At 35.4% G+C, this 21,738-nt stretch overlaps 1 protein-coding gene across 1 annotated transcript; it reads right to left on the bottom strand.

Moving 5' to 3' along the window:
* Positions 1-14,317: 14,317 nt before the first annotated feature.
* LOC107792143 (putative mediator of RNA polymerase II transcription subunit 26b) lies at positions 14,318-18,577 on the bottom strand. Its single transcript, XM_016614337.2, has 9 exons — positions 17,629-18,577; positions 16,936-17,004; positions 16,726-16,808; positions 16,021-16,073; positions 15,796-15,917; positions 15,671-15,698; positions 15,262-15,557; positions 15,089-15,179; positions 14,318-14,942 (listed from the first exon to the last, which is right to left on the bottom strand). Exons 1-9 carry the CDS (start codon positions 18,076-18,078, stop codon positions 14,803-14,805), a joined length of 1,332 nt encoding a protein of 443 aa, XP_016469823.1. The 5' UTR covers positions 18,079-18,577; the 3' UTR covers positions 14,318-14,802.
* Between the last annotated feature and the right edge of the window lie 3,161 nt (positions 18,578-21,738).

Below are 21,738 nucleotides of genomic sequence, written 5' to 3'. Positions count from 1 at the left end.
GTGTGTGTGTGTGTGTGTGTGTGTGTGTGTGTGTGTGTGTGTGTGTTTAAATTACTTTTATATGGACATTATATCCTATGTATGTATGCGTCACCTTATTAGTACTTTGCTCGTATACTTCATAAGTGGATCAATTGGATGTGTGTGTGTGTGTGTGTGTGTGTGTGTGTGTGTGTGTGTGTTTAAATTACTTTTATATGGACATTATATCCTATGTATGTATGCGTCACCTTATTAGTACTTTGCTCGTATACTTCATAAGTGGATCAATTGGAAATTCAATTATATTCGATTAAATCTTACTATAACACATTTAAAAATAAAGTGTATAGTTCTATAAGATGTCTTATAGAACACTACATCTTATAAAACTATACATTTTATTTTTAAATATTTTATAGTAAGATTTAATCGAATATAGCTTATATATATAGTATATCAATTAAACAAGTTATATTTTATTTTAAAATAAGTTACCGACCGACTAAAGTAATAAAAACACATACACACATATAAATGTAATTAAAAAACACATACATACACACACACACACACACACACATATATATATATATATAGTATTAAATATTATTTATTTAAAAGCTATTTATATAAAGGTTGACCAAAACCGACCGACTTCGGTTAGTAATATTATTAAATTTATATTTTAATTATTTTAAAATTATTTTTCCGATCGAACTCGGTCGAAAATATTTAATTATAACTTATTCCGGTTGATAAATTAAATATATATAATTTTTGTTATATTAAAAACCAATTGTCTTGGGCGGGAAAGCATAATTTCAAATATTCCGACCGAAATCGGTCGAAAATTTTGAAAAAATTTAATAAAAAATTATTTTTGTAGATTATATACAAGTATGACCAGGCCTTGGTCAAATATTGACCAAGTTTCGACCGAAATTGGTCGGAGTTTTTATTTTTCTGCTGTGGGACCACTATTTCCGGTGTCAGAAATATTTTCTTTGACTTTTGCGACCAATTTACTTAATTTTCGATCGATTTCGGTCGGGTTTTTTCGACCGACTTCGGTCGGTATTCTTTGGACTAATTTTGCCAATTTTCTAGTAGTGAGTGGCTTGTTGGAAGAGTCCAACTCAAATACAATAACGACAGTAGCAGTACATTAACATGCCCCTTTAAACTGACATGATTGAAAAGAAATGTGAAGCTTGTCACGAAGAATTGAAAACTGATGAGATGATAAACTTTTAGAGAGAATGTCTATAAATTATCTGTTAGTAGATATATAGCGAACCAAAATAGAACCAGATGTAACATGTTCCCGAATAAAGTAAAAATTCATCTCCAAATATTTGGTATGATCATGATAAACATGATCAGTAGACAAATATAAAGCACTAATATTATCACATATTACCAAAGGGGGCTCGGAAATAGAATTACCCAAGTCACAAAGCTGATGTTGAATCCATGTTAATTCAACTATGGTATGAGCTAAGGCTCGATGTTCGGCTTCAGTACTAGAGCAAGAGAAGTAGATTGCTTCTTACAACTTCAAGATATAAGATTTGGACCAATAAAATGACAAAACCAGTAGTTGATCAACAGGTGTCCGACACCCGGTCTAATCAGCCTCAAAGTAGGCCGTTAGAGAAAAAGATGAGGAAGAATGTAGATTAAGGCCAAGGGGTTATCGTACCAGCAAGGTAGTGAAGGATCTGTTTAACAATAATAAAATAAATGGTTCGAGGAGCACTCATGAATTGAGATACAATATTTAAGCATATGAGATGTCATGCCTAGTAATAGGAAGATACTACAAGGCACCTACAAGACTGCGATAATACGAAGGATCAGAAAACAAATGACACTCATGTGCAGATAGTCGAGAACTAGCTGTAGGAGATAGAATAGGTTTACAATTAAGTAAAGATGCACAAGAAAGATGATCACGAGCATATTTAGCTTGAGATAACCGGAGACATTTTGAAGTTTTTTGTAATATGAACACCTAAAGTGTAATGAAGAGGACCAAGATCATTCATAGAAAATTAAGATTTAGCTCTGATACCATGATATGAAACCAGCGCACACCCTTTCTTTCCGTCTTCTTTTTTGCCAGGGGTAGATCTCTTAGATTAAGATAGGGTTGGTAGGCCCTTAGTCCATTCCCAATGATCCTCTCCTGGTAAATTGCTTGGGGTTTCGGACCATTGCTATTTTATTTTCTAATTATTTCTTCAATTAAGAAAATGAAAGAGAATAAATAAGATTCTCTTAGTTCATTCAGAAGGATCTCATAATTTAATTATCCATGACTGTTTACGTTTCTAGCATGACCACTTGATGAAATCTGGAGGGAAGTAGGGTAAATGGCTGATATTACAGGAAGGATTCCTCTTTGGATATGATAGTAGCAAGCATGTTGTTGTATGTGAAAGAAAGAAAAATAGACAAAACAAAAAAAATAAAAATAAAAAAGAGATGAACTTATGATGTAAGCGCTTACATCGGCATTCGTATGATGTAAGCGCTTACATCGGCATTCCTATGATGTAAGCGCTTACCTCGACAGAGCATTCAAATGCCTATAAAAGGGGTATGCATTTTTATTTGCAAATCATCCCTCAACTTCTTCTTCCTCTCTTCAATTAATAAAGAGTTATTCTTTGTGTGGTTGTGGAGTAGGCAAAATTGCCGAACCACGTAAATCTTGTCTTGTGCAATTTATTGCTTCTCTTTCAAATATTTTTCCCTTCTATTAGCCTGACATATTTCCCAACAACTGGTATCAGAGCACAGATAGTGTAATTCTAGTAGAAAGAACGGTAGTGGTGCAGGTACTATTCACAAAAATAGTGCGACATTATTGATAATCGTTACTATTCACAGACACTATTCACATAAAATATTTTTGTGAAAAATGGCATCGGACGAAGGCAAGGTTAAGATTGACAAGTTCAATGGCAAAGATTTTGGGTTCTGAAAAATGCAAATAGAGGATTATTTGTACCAGAAAAAATTACACTTACCTCTAACCGAGGTAAAACCAGAGAATATGGCCAAAGCGGATTGGGATCTATTAGATCGCCAAGCTCTTGGTGTGATTCGTTTGACGCTGACACGAAATGTGGCGTTTAACATCATTAACGAGAAGACCACTGCAGGTCTGATGAAGGCGTTATCAAATATGTACGAGAAGCCATCTGCTTCAAATAAAGTCTATTTGATGCATCAATTGTTCAACTTAAAGATGACAGAAGGTGGATCTGTTACGGAACATATCAATGAGTTTAATGTAATATTAACTCAGTTGAGTTATGTTAATATAACATTCGACGACGAAGTCAGGGTGTTGATTCTACTATCATCTCTACAGGAAAGTTGGTCTGCAATAGTAACTGCAGTTAGCAGTTCATCGGGAAGTACCAAACTCAAATTGGATGATATTAGAGACTTGGTTCTAAGTGAAGATATTCGCCGAAAAGAATTAAGTGATTCCCCAGGATCTTCTTTTAATATCGAAAGCAGGGGGAGAAGCATCCAAAAAGGACAAAGTCATAGCAGATCAAAGTCAAGGAGAAGAGGGCAATCCAAAAATCGCAAAGATATCACGTGTTAGAATTGCGATAAGAAGGGTCACTACAGTAGTCAGTGTAGAGAGCCAAAGAAGAAGAAGAACGATCAATACAAGGATGATAATTCAGCAAATGCAATTGCTGAACAAGTCGGTGATGCACTAATTCGTTGTGCAGACAGTCCAATCGAATCTTGGATTCTCGACTCAGGTGCATCCTTTCACTCTACATCATGCAAAGAATTATAGCATAATTATATTACTAGAAAATTTGGGAAAGTTTATCTAGCAGACGGCGAACCTCTGTACATTGTAGGGAAAGTTGAAGTTCATATAAAGACTTCACAAGACATGTTATGGAAATTGCAAAATGTCCAACATGTTCCTGGACTCAAGAAAAATCTGATATCTTTGGGTCAGATTGACAGTGAAGGATATACAACAACATTCAGTAACAAATCGTGGAAGATAACCAAAGGAAATTTGGTTGTGGCGCGAGAATTCAAGAAGGGAACACTGTATGCAACTGCAATACATCGAGATACTATAGCAACAGTTGATCATGGTCGTGATATAACATTGTGGCACCGGAGGCTCGGGCATATGAGTGAGAAGGGAATAAAGTTGTTGACATCCAAAGAAAAGTTGTCAAACCTAAAGCATGTTGAATTAGGTTTGTGTGAAGATTGCATTTACTCGAAACAAAAGAGAGTTAGTTTCTCAAAGGTGGGAAGGACGCCAAAGAAAGAGAAGCTGGAACTAGTGCATACAGATGTATGGGGACCAGCACCTGTAACTTCTCTAGGAGGCTCACGCTATTATGTTTCGTTCATTGATGATTCCACAAGAAAGGTATGGGTTTATTTTCTGAAAAATAAATCTGATGTGTTTGTTACCTTTAAAAGATGGAAAGCTGAAGTTGAAAATCAGACAAGTCTAAAGTTAAAATGTCTGAAGTCTGACAATGGAGGAGAGTATGATAGTTAGGAGTTTAAAGAATTCTGCTCTGCGAATGGGATCAAAATGATAATGACAGTTCCTGGAACACCGGAAACAAAATGGCGTTGCTGAGAGGATGAACAAAACTCTGAATGAACGAGCCAGAAGTATGAGAATACATTCTGGATTGCCAAAGTATTTTTGGGCTGAAGCTGTTAACACGGCAGCTTACCTCATAAACATGGGACCCTCTGTACCGCTGGATTTTGAAATTCCTGAGGAGGTATGGACAGGAAAGGAGGTAACTCTCTCACATCTGAAAATTTTTAGTTGTGTTGCTTATGTGCATGTAAACTATAATAATAGAGATAAGATTGATCCTAAGGCCAAGAAATGTTTCTTTATTGGCTATGGTGATGATAATTTTGGTTATCGATTTTGGGATGATCAGAATAGAAAGATCCTAAGACACAGGAATATCACATTTAATGAAAATGTGATGTATTAAGACAAGCTTGAAGTAGAACCAACTAATACCAGTAGACAGACATCTGAAACAGTTGAGTTTGAAGAAATCTCAGAAAATGAAGTGGCTAGAGAGACTACAAGTGGATCTGAAATTGAAGATGCCGAACCAGAAGCCGAATCTGGATCAGAATCAGAACCAGAACCAGAGATAAAATCAGATGGAGAACCAAATCTGGAGTCAGGACTTGAATCAAATTCGGGATCAGTTAATCCTGAACCTACATTAAGAAGATCTAAAAGAGTCATGAATTCTCCAGATAGGTTAACTCTCTCCTTCTCCAGTATTTACTTCTGACTGATGTTGGAGAACCAGAGCATTTTGTTGAAGCAATGCAGGTGATAAGCTCTGATAAGTGGAAGCTAGCCATTAAAGAAGAGATGAATTCTCTTCAAAAGAATAAAACATGGATACTTACAGAATGTGATGACCTAGAAGGTCATCTTATATTTTAGAACTCGATTCTGTATGCTTAAGCCCTAAAAATCTTATTTTTACCCTCATCGATTTACGTGCGCAGTCCGGGCGTGTTTCCGAAAATTTTTATGTTGAAAATTTATGAAAATAAGAATTTTTGCCTTAAAAGTTGATTTTAGTTGACTTCGGTCAATATCTTTGGTAAACGGGCTCGGATCCGTATTTTGATAGTCCCGGTGGGTCCGTATCGAATTATGGGACCTGGGCGTATGCCCGGAATCGAATTCGGAGGTCTTTAGCTCGAGTTATGAATTTTTGATGAAAATCTAAAAATCTGAAAATTAATTATTTTTAAGAATTGATTGATGTTTGGTATTTTTAGTACCGGGTCCATATTTTGGTTTCGGAACCCGGTACAGATTCATTATAATATTTAAGACTTGTCTGTGAAATTTGATAAGAAACGGAGTTGATTTGATGTGATTCAGACGTCCAGTTGAGAAGATAGGAATTCTAAAGTATTTTTTAAAATTTCATTTGATTTAGTGCTAAATTCGTAGTTCTAGGTGTTATTTTGGCGATTTGATCGTGCGAGCAGGTTCATATGATGCTTTTAGACTTGTGTGCATGTTTGGTTTGGAGCTCCGAGGGCTCAGGTAAGTTTCGGATAGGCCACGGGATGTTTGGACTTTGGAAAATCTAGTTTTTTTCTGCAGTAGGTGTTCTGGCATATCCTTCTTTGCGTTCGCGAAGGTACTCTTGCGAACGCGAAGAAGTAAACTGGTCAGCTGGAATTTTCTTCTTCGTGAACGTAAATGTGCATTAGGGGTTGGTAAGTGAGGTCGGATTCCAAAACCAATTATATATCCAAGCTCGGGGGTGAATGGGTAAATGAATTTTGGTCCGAACCTCGGGTTTTGACCAAGCAGGCCCGGGGTCGATTTTCGACTTTTTGGAGAAAATTTTGGAAAATTTAATTTATGCAATATAATTGATTCCTTTAGCAATATTTGATATTATTGAGTCATTTTTGAATAGATACAAGTGGTTTGGAGGTGAATTCTAGAGGAAAAGCTGTGATTGAGAATTAATTGGTCATTAGAGCAAGGTAAGTATTGTGTCTAACTTTGACTTGAGAAAGTTAGGAACCTCGGACTATTTGTTATATGAAATTCATGTGAACGACGTACATATGAGGTGACGAGTACTTATGCGCCGCCAATTTATCTGTTTTTCCTGTTTCTCCCATTTTTCTTATATTGTCGCTTTCCTATGCCTAATTGTTACATGTTTAGACTAGTGTTGTTAAATTGATCGTTCTTATCATATTTACGGATTCTCTGGTGATAATTGAGTATTTATTTAAAAGTTAAGATTGATATTGTGGAGCCAAGTGTTGAAGTAAGGCTCGTACTTGTTATTCTATCTCCCTGTTGTTATTCATGCATTGCATTATGGTAAGGGAGAGTGTTAATGCACGAAAGGTGATGCCGTACCATATTGTGAGTGTTAATGCACGAAGGGTGATGCCGTGCCATATTGTGAGTGTTAAAGCACGAAGGGTGATGTCGTGCCATATTGTGAGTGTAAAAGCACGAAGGGTGATGCCGTACCATGATATGAGAGTTAATGCGCGAAGGGTGATGCCGTGCCGTTTCTATTGATTTTATGGTGAGATTGAGAGTAAAAGCACGAAGGGTGATGCCGTGTATTTTTCCTTTACTGTATTCGTGCTCTTATTGATATATAGTATATTGATTGTTCCAGTTCTCATTCTGCTGTTGCTATTCATTTTGTATTTCCCCAGCATGTTTTCCCCTCCCGATATTTCCTGTCTAGATCTTCATTACTGTTATTTGTATATGCACTGTTAAATTGTACAGGTTAATTTTTAAGTGCCTTGCCTTAGCCTCGTCAGTACTTCGTCGAGGTTAGGCTCGACACTTACCAGTACATGGGGTCGGTTGTACTGATACTGCACTCTGCACTATCTGTGCAGATTTTGGTACCGGCTCGGGCTGATCGAGATTTTACTATTGGATCGCTATCCAGAGACTCAAGGTAGATCTGTCGGCGTTCACAGACCTTGAAGTCCCCGTCCATCTTTTTTGTTCTACTGCTTCTTTCATTCAGATGGTTGTATTTCTGTCAGACTATTACTTGTAGTAAATCCTAGAATGCTCGTGAATTGTGACTCTAGATCCAGGTGGTAGTAATTAATACAGTTTTTATATTATTCCATATTTATTATATTTCATCTTAGCTAATTATTATTATTTACTGAATGAGAATAAGGATTTGATTTAATGATTCTCTAACGTTGGCTTGCCTAGCAAGGAAAATATTAGGCGCTATCACTGTCCCGACGGTAAAAATTCCGGGTCATAACACAGAATTACCAAAAGGAAAGAAGGCATTGAAAAATAAGTGGGTGTACAGGGTCAAGGAAAAGCATGATGGTAAGAAGAGATACAAAGCACGATTAGTAGTAAAAGGCTTTCAGTAGAAGGAAGGGATTGACTACACCGAGATCTTCTCTCCTGTAGTCAAATTAACTACTATCATGTTGGTGCTAAGTATCATAGCTGCAGAAAATTTATATTTGGAGCAGCTAGATGTTAAAACTGCTTTCTTGCATGGTGACCTTGAAGAAGACATCTACATGAAGTAACCTGAAGGTTTTCAAGTTTCTGGTAAAGAAAACCTTGTGTGTAAGTTGCAGAAGAGTTTGTATGGTTTGAAATAAGCACCCCGACAATGGTACAAGAAATTTGATGGATTCATGCATAATAATGGTTTCGCACGATGTGAGATGGATCATTGTTGTTATATCAAAAATCTTGATAAATCCTATATCAATTTACTGTTGTACGTTGATGATATGCTAATTGCAGGATCTAGCATAAATGAGATCAACAGGGTTAAGCAACAACTGGCGGAGGAGTTTGAAATGAAAGACTTAGGACCAGCTAAGCAAACTTGGGATGAGGATTAGCAGAAATAGGTCTGAAGGAACCTTAAAATTGTCTCAGGAAAAGTACATACAGAAGGTACTAAGCAGGTTCAGTCTTCATGATGCAAAGACCAGAAGCACTCCACTCGGAAGCCATCTTAATCTGTCGAAGGACCAACCACCTAAGACAGATGAAGAAAGGAATTACATGTCTAAAGTTCCATATGCTTCAGCAGTAGGAAGTTTGATGTATGCTATAGTTTGCACTAGACCTGACATAGCCCATACAGTTGGAGTTGTCAGTAGATACATGTCAAATCCAGGAAAGGAGCATTGGGAAGGTGTAAAATGGATATTGCGATATCTCAAAGGCACCTCAGGTATGACACTTTCTTTTAAAATGAGCAATATTATCTTATAGGGTTTTGCTGATGCAAATTTAGGAAGCGATCTAGATAGTGGAAAAAGTACCACAGGCTACGTATTCACCTTGGGTGGTACTGTTGTTAGCTGGATGTCCAGACTTCAGAAATGTGTTGCTCTATCTACCACTGAAGCAGAGTACATGGAAATCTCAAAAGCTGGAAAAAAGATGATTTGGCTTAAGAATTTTCTTAAAGAGCTAAGTAAAGAGCAGGACAATTGTGAGCTTTTCAGCGATAGCCAGAGTGCAATTCATCTTGCCAAGAATCCAGTGTTTCATGCAAAATCGAAGCATATCCAGTTGAGGTATCATCGTATCCGAGAGTTGATAAGTGAAGAAATTCTTTCCCTGCAGAAGATACCAGGATCAAAGAACCCGTCAGACATCTTGACTAAAGTTATCGGTATTGACAAACTGAGGTTGTGCACTGCCTCAGTTAGCCTTCAAGACTGATAGCATGAAGGCGCCACTAGAGAATAGCAATTTTTTTTTTAATTTCTTTCTTGATGTAACATAAGTTTGAGGGGGAGATTGATAGTAGCAAGCCTGTTGTTGTATGTGAAATAAAGAAAAGTAGACAAAATAAAAGAAAAAAAAATAAAAAAGAGATGAACTTATGATGTAAGCGCTTACATCAGCATTCGTATGATGTAAGCGCTTACATCAGCATTCGTATGATGTAAGCGCTTACATCGGCATTCCTATGATGTAAGCGCTTACCTCGGTAGGACATTCAAATGCCTATAAAATGGGTATGCATTTTCATTTACAAATCATCCCTCAACTTTTTCTTCTTCTCTTCAATTAATAAAGAGTTATTCTTTGTGTGACCGTGGAGTAGGCAAAATTGCCGAACCACGTAAATCTTGTCTTGTCTTGTCTTGTGCAATTTATTGCTTTTCTCTTTCAAATATTTTTCTCTTCTATTAGCCTGACACGTTTTCCAACAGGATAATAGGTACTGTAGCAGGTATTCTTGTAATCGGTTTAATAGGTATTTTCTTTTATGGTTCATATTCCGGATTGGTTTCATCCCACGATTCCCGAAATGCCTTTCTGGATATTCCTCAATGTCCCGACTATTCACGGAACGTGAGAAGCAGATGATTAATCATCTGTTTCCGGAATAAATCGAAGGATTTCCCCTTTATGGGTTGTTATTCATCTCTATATAGTGATACAAAGTACAAGTAGTATTCCTACAGATATCTACTTAATCTTGTTGGAAGAGTCCAACTCAAATACAATAACTAATAATAGCTTGTTGGAAGAGTCCAACTCAAATACAATAACAAACCGTAGCAGTACATTTACATTTACTTCATATCGAGTTATGGGATGAATTCATAACCTTTCTTCACACTTTGAGTTAAAGAGCACTCAACTGTCACCCAATGTGCCCTCATGCATGAGTCTTGAAATGGTTGAATAAAAACTCTCGTCAAATACAAGCGTTTTAAATTACTCTATTGAAGATTAGTTCAAAGTTCGCTCTTTCAGCGACCAATACTATGACTTCAATTTTGACGTTACAAGGTTTACAGTCAAAACTCAAGAACTTTGGTCTCCAACACCACGACACTAGATTTGGCGCTTTAGGCCTTAAGTGACTATACATTTTTACACATCAAACTTTTGGCAAATTGATCATAACATTGCTTAAAATGCCCAAATGATAAATCGTTTGAACCATTGGAAATTAAACTACGGCGAATACAACTATCCTTCAGAGGTCATGGCCAAATTCACATCAATATATAAAGGAGGTAAATGTAACGACCCGACAAGTCATTTTGAACTTTAACATTCCGTTCAATGGTTTGAAACATTGATTTATGGTTGGTTTTGATTCGGTTGATATGGAAGAATAATTCTCAATTTGAAAAGTTAGAAGAGTTGACCATACTTGACTTTTGAGTGAACAACCTCAGAATCGCGAATTGAGGATTTCAATAGGTTTGTATGGAGATTTTGGACTTGGGCGTATGTTTGGATTTGGTTTTCGATATTCCTAGAAGATTTTGACTCTATTTATCGAAAGTTGGCAATTTAAAGAATTTTATAGTTTTCACCGGAAGTTGACTTTAGTGTTATCAGACCCCGATTGTGATTTTGAGACCTTGTATAGTCCTAGTGGTCGATAGAAAATTATATGCAAAGTTTGGTTGTAATTCGGAATGTCTTAGTATGATTTGGACGCGTTCGGCAAAGTTGGAATGTTTAAAAGTTAAGAGATGGATTTGATCTTCGATTCTTGGTTTTGTTGTTGTTTTTGATGTTTAAAGACTTGGGACAATTTTGTAGGGAGTATTTAGACTTGTTGGAATGATTGGACGGGGTCCCGGGGAGCCTCGGATGTGTTATGAGGTGGTTTCGGACCACTTGGAGTTGTTTCGTATTGCTGATATCTGGTGCATCGCACCTCTGAATGAAGGTGCGCAGGTGCGAAGTCGCACCTGCGATGGAAGGTTTGCATCTGTGGTGGGCGCGCCTTGGAGGAGTATCTGGTCTGGTGGGGGTCACATTTGCAGTAGTTTTGGTCGCGCTTGCGATTTCGCTTCTGCGCAAATTTGGTCGCATATGCGATGAAAACTCGAGTAAGGTTTTTGCCGCAAAAGTGGTGTCGCACCTGCAGCTAATTTTGCACAAGTGCGAGGATGCGTGACAGGAGGTTACGTTTCGAGTTTTAGCTTATTTTTTCACTATTTTGAGTTTTAGAACTCGGGAAGAGGCGATTTTGGAAGAGATTTTTACTATAATTTTAAGTGTAAGTGATTTTTACTTGATTTTGATAATATATCTCATTTCCCCATTGATTTCTACACTTTAATCATGAAATTTTAAAGAGAAATTTGGGGGTTTTGTTTATAATTTAAGAGAGTATAATTTGGGGATTTCAGTATTGATTTGGACTCGATTTTAAAATCTAGTCACTTATCTAGACTTGTGGGGTTATTGGTAGTCGAGATCTACACCTAGACTCGAATTTTGATCATGTGGGCCCGAGTTGATTTTTGAGGATTTGATTAAAGATTAAAATTTTTTATTTAGAATTAATTCATGTAGCTTTATTTGACTTTATTGAGTTATATTTGACTAGATTCGAATCGTTTGGTGTTGGATTTCAAAGAAAGCACAGTTGTTGATGATTGAAGCTTGCCGGAAGGAGGTAAGTCTTTTATCTAATGGGAAAGAACCGGAAAACCCATAATAGTATCACACAACAACCAAAAGTAAGATAAAGTAGAACGATTCCCACGGAAAGACATGTGTGGTTCATCAAGATGCAAAATAATCAGCTAACAAATGCAACTCAGATTTCGGTGCTATATCAACTCTAGAATCTGAAATACATAAATAAAGGGATAAGTCCTTTGGCTTAGCAAGCAGAACCTTACTCAAAGCCATTGGCAGAAGTTATATTGACTTTTAATGAGACATGCGTGCTATCAAGTAAGTGTACTTAAACTCAAAGTATCATATGCATAAGCTAATAAGATTAGCTCACAGCTCATAACTTAAAACTGGTACTGTTCTCAATTCTCACAACTTTTTAGCTCAAAATGGTTATCTTACTCTTTTACGACTAAGGGAGGCATCTGCTAGTAAAAATTGTACGGGCGCCCTATTTGGTCGTCCCTATTTAACCTATACTCACTTTTTTAAAAAGTTTTAACTTGTACCCACTTTTTAAATAACTTCAGGCCTCTTTCTCCTCCTCCTTCGTTTTTTGAATGCTGAAACTTGAAATATTGTTATGCGTTCTAACCTGATGATTCATATATATCTGCTTGTCCCATTATGTTCAGTTTGGTCTTATTCACAATAATTTAACTTCTTAGATATTTTAGCTTTACAGGCACATTGGTTTTTGGTTCTAATTTATCTGTAGTAACTTGTTTTCATGTCGAAAATATTTTTCATTCTTTAATCTTTGAAATGAACAGCATCAATCGCTGCTAATCATGATCTATTAAATTCATTGTTGTTTAGAACTTCAGCTCTAAGAATAAAGTTCAGCAAATATAAACAAAAACTTCAGCTTCTAGAATGCTGAAGTTCAGCAATTACAAAACAAACTTCAGCTCCTAGAATGCTGAAGTTCAGCAATTACAAAACAAAAATTTCAGCTCCTGGAATGTTGAAGCTCAGCAATTAGTAAACAAAAATTTCAGCCAAAACATGTTGTAGTTTTATTGAACTGAAGTTTGCCATTGCACTATGAATTAAAGTTTGCGTGATTGCATTTGCAAGTCGGGCCAAACTTCAGGCAAAATATTCTGAAGTTCAAAATTCAGACATAAATTTTTGCTACTTCAGGCCCGTATGTCTGAAGTTACGCGAAAAGTGGGTACACTTGTAATTTTTTTTTACAAAACGGGTATAAGTTATAAGATGACCTAAAAACTAGGTATAGATGCAAATATCCCATCTGCTAAGCTCTATTTTTTTTTTTTGGGGGGTTTGGGCCTTAAACAAGTGAAATGAGGTGTTCGAAGGTTAGTACCGTTGGATAGGTAATACCAAAATATGAGGAAAAAATGATACCGTATAACCGCTCTCAAAATAATAGTCGAAATATATATATATATATATATATATATATATATATATATTCTATATCTATATATACAAAATTATACAAATTTTATACACTTTGTGTTCGAAGGTTAGTACCGTTGGATAGGTCATACCAAAATATGAGCGCGGTCTAGTTGAATTTCCCATAATTCAAAGCTTTACTTAATTTGATTAAAAAAACAACTTTCATCCTTTTCACATTTGTTATTGAAGTATCTTAAGTAGTACTGAAGCAATTGTTTACAGCATAAATAGAGCTCCCATGTGAATTCTACAATGCTGATGCATGAAAACAAACTAATATTAGCCTGAGCTTATTTAAATTTCGAGTTTTGAGCTACCATCTCTACAGTGATCAAGTTTATAAGATGCAATAAATGTGTTTTCTTATGTTTCTTTTTTAAATTATAAACTTGTTTGATTTAAAATAAATAATGTTCAACCAAAGAAAAAATCTGTATCTGCAAAAAACAAGAAAGAAAAGTTATACTGCAGACTATTTTCCACTTTTTGAACCAAATGCCACATGGGAGAAAGTAGTAGAACATGGTGGCGGATTATATATGGTAGAAAACAAATGTTGATAACAATTACATGTCGAACAAAGGAGACTTCCTTAATTCGCCCCCCAATATTACGGTTATTATCACTTAGTCCGCGCCAGAAATTATATACGTTAAATAGCCGAAAAAGTATATAAAATTTATATAATTTTTGTATATAAAATATAGAATGTATATATATACAAAAAATATACATTTTTTTTGCTATTATTTTGAAAGCTGGTATACAGTGTCATTCCCCCCCTAATTCAAACATAACTATAATCCAGGGAAAGGGATGCCTTAAAGCACTATTCAACACCATTTACGTCAACACAAAGCATGCATGAATTAAGAGCCACACAAATTGCTTGATAGAACAAAATATGTTATAGCTGCATAAGTCCTCAAGGACTTAATGTATAACCAATTTTTGTATTCCCTTATATTTGAATGATCTGTATACAAAAAGGTCCAACTTCATGAGAAATGCACTTATTCTGTGCAAATTGCCAGTCAGTGCATTTCTATGAAACAAAAGGACGATTAATGTTCAAGAAATGGTGACCAAAAATTGGGGCACAAATGAGGTCCTGCCAGCAGATGAAGAAATTCAGACCAAAGGTGCCAAACCTTGTTCTATAGTTTCAGGAAAATGTCTACTTAAACATTCCCTAACTTGGACGACATTTCAAAATGAATGCCCCAATAGAGGTCCACTAGATGAGATCCACTATATGTTGAGTAACTAGTTGAAATCAGTAACCCAAGTTGTCACTGGTGTTCTGCCACAAGATTGACTGGCAAAGGTGGAAAAAACTTTAAGTTTCATTCAAACCATGTCAGTTGAAAAATGATTCAGCGATGCCCATTTGCCCAATGCCTATTATGGTTACCAGGTCTCACATGGAAATTTTTATGACCAGGACCTTGCTTGCGGAGACCCTGCTTATGGATGTCATTCAACTCCATAATCTGTATTGTCCGCTGCCTCTTGGCTGAAGGACAATAATGAAATACCATCAGATTATTATCAGATCTTGCAGTGCATCAGTCATTTAATTTCTATCTTTATGAGAAACGAAAAAGAAGATTATACATCTATCAGCATTTAAAGTAGCGACAAATTTGAAATAAAACTAACCCTTTTCAGCTTCTTGGTACCGCTCCTGGAGCTTTCTCTTTGTCGCCTCAAGTTTCACACGATCTGCATCCTCATCCGGGCATTTCAATCTCTAGTACAACGAAATTATGCACAGTTAGTAGGAGATCAAAGCTCTACATGAACTACAGGCTGACTTCCTTTCAAATACTCACATTTTGTTGATTAGGCACATGCCTCTGTCGAATTGTGCCTTTGTCAGATTTCTGCAGGAGTTTCATTTCATCATTGTTGAGCTTCCGTTCAAATGTTGGCTTTATCGGTCTTCCAGGCCCAGAATCAAATCCGAAAGGTTTATTTGGTTTGACAACTAATGTTTGTTTCTTTGGTTTCTCAACCTTCCTTTCCTTTGGAGCAGCAGTGACGCTCTCGGCAAACTGCTGCTTCCGGACAGGATTGTCCTTTCTGCCATTTTCATGGCTCTTGTTGAATTCCCCGCTGTTTCGAATATCTGAAAGTAAAATCCTCAATCAGATTAATATACATCTATAACTGTAGAATTCAGAAAAAGAACCGAATGGCAAAAGCTACAGTTAAAATTATAAGGAAAAAAACTCTACTCACTTCCATCGTCATCCATGCCATCAAAGAACTTCATCCATCAGGAATGAGGAAAACAAGTCGGTGTCAATCCTGGAGGCAAGAATAAAAGATTTTGTAGTATAAAAGAGGGAAGATGCTAGGCATACTTGTGAAAACTCCATTGAAGTGGTCTGAGTAGAAATGAAAGCTAAGTCGTCCAAGGGCGGGGAAGGAAGTCCTTCCTCCTCTTCATCAACAACAGACGCTTTCATAGACTCAGGGGTGTTCTCTGTACCAATAGTTTGCAACTCACGTCATTAGACTTCAATAATGACTGCAAACAAAGACTACAGAAAACTAAATTTTGAAGGAGGGCCAGAAATAACAAGAACCTGTAAAGGCTGTTGTAGCATTCACCCACGCCTCTACCATAATCTTCCAGTCCCTGTGTCCATGAAAAATGAATCAACATAAGTACTAAGCTTTTTCTAGTTTAATTCACTGTATAGGAACAATTATTATTTCTAAACAGCAACCTATCAAATCCATACATAACAACAATCAGAACACAGAAGTAGAGACATCAAACAGCAGAAGTAGTGGTTGACTGCTAAGGGGTGAGATTAGTTACAATCTTCTGCTTTGGATAAATAAAGAATTACTCAATATAGAAGTAGTAGTTTGTTAAACACTGCACAGATAAGGTAAGGACTGTCATCACTATCTGTGATATCCAAACTATTATGTAACTTAATAGAAGAAGATACGATGATGAAACGAAAGAACAAGCGACAAAAATGTGCCAAACCTTAAAAAGGAAACACGGCTCGAAGCTATAATCAGCAAAGTGAGCTGTAAGAGCCGCCAGATGACAAAATTCTCATGTTCATTTTTGGGAGAGAATTAATGTTCAAATCTAGGGCAAAATGAGATACTCCATTTAATAACACGAATCTGAAAGTATTTCCCAAAGCAGATTACAGCAACCACGTTCGCGGATTCAATTGGAATTTTCCTTTTCTACAACACAACACATATTGGCAATCATTTTAGGGTTTATTTCGTAGTTCAACAGCAAGAAAGCAAGAGTTCCATACTCGACCAATGTCCTGGCCAGATGCCGAATATTATTTGAGCTGTGCTTTCTGAGAGCATTAACGGACTTCCCAATCTCTGTGGCCTAATATAAAATAAATGCGTTGAGTACGAATTGCTGATCAAAAAATTCTGATGACTAGTCAGATTAAAGTAAGTAGTACTACTGAAACAAATTTCTGATCAAGTGTGTACAGCAGAAAAGATCAAACCTTGAGAGTCTCCACAGACAAAGCCATCAGTTGAAGCCTCCTTAAGCACTCATATATATCTGAATCGGACTGTCAAAAAAGCATCACACAATCAAAACCCTATAATCAAAAAAAGCTAAAACTAGTAGTTTCATCAATCAAGACAGTAAAACTACAAATGTCAGCAACACCAATTTAGTACTATCACAAAATATTCATAGCTACATAAAGCAACAGACCTGTTCAATTTGGGAAAAATATAAATGAAACTAAAAAGCATGAAATTTCCACATTGGTTTACAACAACAACAACAACAACAGACCCAGTGTAATCCCACAAGTAGGGTTTGGGAATTGTAGTATGTACGCAGACCTTACCCCTACCTACAAGAAGGCAGAGAGGCTGTTTCCGCAAGACCCTCGGCTTAGGAAAGATAAAAGGAAGGGCAGCAGCAATCACACCAGCTATAAAACCGAAGCAAAAATACGAAGATACAAAACTAAAACTGAGTATCGTAATCAGAAGGCTTCCACATTGTTTTACAGACCTTCTTATATCAGAATCATCACAAGTTTTATTAGACAAACCACAATCATGCACAATAGCAAAAATTCTTACTTCATTAGGTCTAAAAACACCAGAAAAAAACTTATAACCTAAGTACAAAACAAGAATAGCAAAATAGTACAACTGAAGTGAATAAAAAAATGAACCTCAACGTGAAAGTTATCGATGATCTCTTTGATCCGTAGGACCTCCCCAACAGTTTTAGACTCTTCTTCTATCTCATCAGTCAATGCCTCAGCTTCACCATAGCTATAATTGCTAATCTGATTCACATTCATTCCAATCTGATCATCACCTCTACTACTTTTGTTTTCTTTAACATCACAAGCTCCAAATTCACTAACAAACTCAGTTTTAAACTTCTCATCATCATTAGTAGCATTTGGTACTGCTAATTCAACCTTGTCACAACCAAAACACCTTATTACTTTACATGTGAAAAGCAACTCAGCAATTCTATCTCTTCTCAATTTGAATTCTTTTGGATAATCTACAGCTGCCACCATTACAGCATACTCAATTACATTGAATATATCTGAATTTGCTGTCTGAAAATAATCCCTCCATTTATTAAGTGTCCCACTAATCTTGGTCATAACTGGGATTAAAGAACCCTTGGAAACAAATTCTAATTAAAAACCCAAATAAAAAGATTAAATTTTTATAACATCCAGATAGTAAAAATTCAATCTTTATCTGACTTTTGATTATACCCAGAAACTAAAAATTGAGTGTTTGATAAAAATTCTAATCAGAAACAAAGACTTGTAACAGTAAAACCTCTTATTTCAATCAAAAGATTGACTCAAATAAATTTCAAGTGAACTCTGAGAAAATAAATTTAAGAAAAATATGATAAACCTAAGATATTCTAGGAAAATTATAAGACAAAAACTCCCAACCAAAAATCATTATCTTTTAAAAGAACCAATCAAAAGATTTTATTTCAAGAGGTGGAATCGGTACAGGAATTAGATTCCAAGATATCAGTGGAAAATTCCACAGAAAAGTTATTAGAATTTAAGGAGATTTCAGGGAATTAACATATCTTAAAGTAACAGAAATATTCTCCTCTCTACAACAAGGAGAGAAGGAAGAGTCTTTGGTTTTATTTTTAGCCTTTTTATAATATTGTTTATTTCTTTTTTCCTTTTTAATTCAAAAAATATTCTTTCTTTCTTTCTTTAAGGAGTCAAAGTTTGAAAATGAGAGCAGGTAAACATGACAAAGAGCGGGTTCATTGAATTTTCAAGTAACAACATTAAAACAATACAAATTTATGACTTATATTTGAAAACATTGACTTGTAGATGTTTTTAGTTAGGCATAGAAAAAGATACTAATTACGAAAATATGTGTTTCTTTTTTCAGTGGAATACAATTAATTAAATAATTAAAATATGATTTTAGTTAGGCATAGAAAATTTATTATTATTCAGTGAAATTATAATAATCAATGGCAAGATTATTCTAATACATATAAAAAGGTAACTTCATAAGTAGTCTTAATAAAGGCATTTGTTTAATGTAAATTGTATGTTTGAAAAATTATTATTATTCATCGAAATTACAATAATCAATGGCATGATTATTCTGATATACATAAAAAGGTAACTTCATAAGTAGTCTTATTAAGTTTCAAATGTAAATTTCACTTGCACTTTAGCTTTTCACTCAAATAGACAACTCATTTATGTTAAGTGTAAGCTTGACAATCTCGTTTTTGTCACTGTGTATTAGGGGCCGTACCAATCCGATAATTCGAGTCAAACCGAGAAAAAAAAATCCGACTATGGGTTGGTTTGATTTGGTTTGGTGTTGGAAAAAAAATCCGACCATATTTAGTTTGGTTTGGTATTAACTAAAAAAAGTCAAACCGAAACGAAACCAATCCGACATTATATGTATAGAAGTTTTAAATATATTTAATACATAAAAATATTTATTGTAGTGTAGTTTATAAATATTTCTTAAGTTTTTTCATAGTTTTATCCTTTAACGTATTATTTCAAGTTTGTGCTTATAATTTTTGGATGCTCTAACAAGTTTTATAGTCCATAAATGTTAGTAACTCAAATAAATCCTAAACCAAAATCAAATCAATAATAATGCTAATAAAAGACATTTAATTCAATTGTACTATGAATGAAAATAGTGCTAGATATCTATTTTTTTTTATTTTTTTCATGGTTTAGATAAAATATATTTATAACTTATTTTTCTTTTAGTGGTTAGTCATGTAATTAATAGTACTTATTAGTTGTAATTTTAAATTATATTTATTTTTATTATGACTTATTAATAATATTTATTTTATATGATTTTATAATCTGTATTGTTGAATATTTTAGTACAATGCCATGACTCATCTCATATTTATATTATTTTATTAAAAAATACTTTATATATTTATGTCTTACTAGGATTAAAGAAATATTTGAAGCACAAATTTTACGTTTTGTGCTATGAAGACTTTATGAAACAAAAACTCGAAAAAACCCGAAAACCCAAAAAATTCGAGATTAAAAAATCCGACTTTTATTGGTTTGGTATAGTATTTAGATTTAATAACCCGATACAATTGGTTTGGTTTGGTAATTAGAAAATCCGAATCAACCCGACCCATGTACACCCCTATAAAATTGTATAAAACGTAAATCAGTGTGTATATATATATATATATATATATATATATATATATATATATATATATATATATATATATATATATATATATATATATATATATATATATATAAATTTTTCTTTAGGAGCATGTTCGGAAAATTATTTGGAGGTTCGTAGTGGAATTAGCGTTAAAATGGCAAAAATTAAATTTTTGGGAAGTTTGACCGGGGGGTTGACATTTTGATATCGAGGTCGGAATCCGATTTTGGAAATTGAAATAGGTCTGTAATGTGAAATATGACTTGTGTGCAAAATTTGAGGTCAGTCGGACGTGATTTGATGTGTTTCGGCACAAGATATAGAATTTGAAAGTTCAAAGTTCATAGATTTTGATTTGAGGTGCGATTCGTCGTTTTGATGTTGTTTGATGTGATTTGAGGCCTCGAGTAGGCCCGTGGTATGTTTTAGGACTTGGTGTATTTGGTTGAGGTCTCGGGGGCCTCTGGTGAGTTTCGGACGAGGTTCAGATCAATTTCATTTCATATTGCATTGCTAAAGGCTGCTGGTTCTGGTGTTTCCGTATCTACGGAAGAATGAACGCAGATGCGAGTCCGCAGATGCAGACAATTGGTCGCAGAAGCGAAGGAAGACTAGGCTGGAATTAATCACAGAAGCGGGAAATTGGGGCACATCTGCGGCCCCGCAGAAGCGAAGGTCGTGGGCGCAGAAGCGAGTTTTAGCGCAGGTGCGGCATTGTTCCCGCAAAAGCGGTTGCGCAGGAGCGAGACCAGGCTCCGCAGGTGCGAAAAGCCTGGGCAGAACCCTTTAAGTTCGAGGGTTTGATATTTTCACCCATTTTCGGATTTTGGAGCTCGGTTTGAGCGATTTTGGAGAGAAATTTTTTCACACAACTTGGGGTAAGTGTTCTTGACTCCTTTGTGATTATATTTCATTTTTGGTGTAAGATTATCGAGTCTTCAAGAGAAATCGAAGGAAATTCCTGGAATTTCATAAAATGAATTTTTGAGTTTTGAACATCGATTTGGAGTATGAATTGAATGAAATTAGTATGGTTGAATTTGTAATTGGATGGGTTGTCGGATTTTGTGAGTTTTATTCGATTCAGAGATGTGGGCCCCACAGACAATTTTTGGAGTGTAATTTCAGATTTTGTGGGAAAATATTAGAATATTGATATGGAATTAATTCCTATAATTGTGTTGACTAAATCAAATTTATTGTGGCTCGATTCGAGCCATTCAGGAGTTGTTACGTGCGGAATTGAATTTTTGGAGCATTATTTAGCTTGCTCGACATTGGATTCGGCTTGTTCGAGGTAAGTAACTCTTCTAATCTTGGAGCTGAGGGCATGAGCCCTGAATATACTTATTATGTGAATTGTTTAGAGGTGACGCACATGCTAGGTGACGGGTGTGTGGGCGTGCACCATAGAAATTGTGACATAACGGTTCCGTGGAATTTTGTAGTCAAATAATCTTGGCATTTTTCATGCAGTTTTATGTGTTAAAGAAATTGAGCTGAGAATCATATTAAAAATCATGCCGAGGTTATGTGCCAGTATTATTGTGACCCATAGAGGTCATATTGCTGTGATTATTTGTTTAAAT

The sequence above is a fragment of the Nicotiana tabacum genome, chromosome 15, assembly GCF_000715075.1.
Source record: "Nicotiana tabacum cultivar K326 chromosome 15, ASM71507v2, whole genome shotgun sequence".
Lineage (NCBI taxonomy): Eukaryota > Viridiplantae > Streptophyta > Magnoliopsida > Solanales > Solanaceae > Nicotiana > Nicotiana tabacum.
Note: the sequence above shows the minus strand (reverse complement) of the source record. Positions and strands in the feature narration are given on the sequence as shown.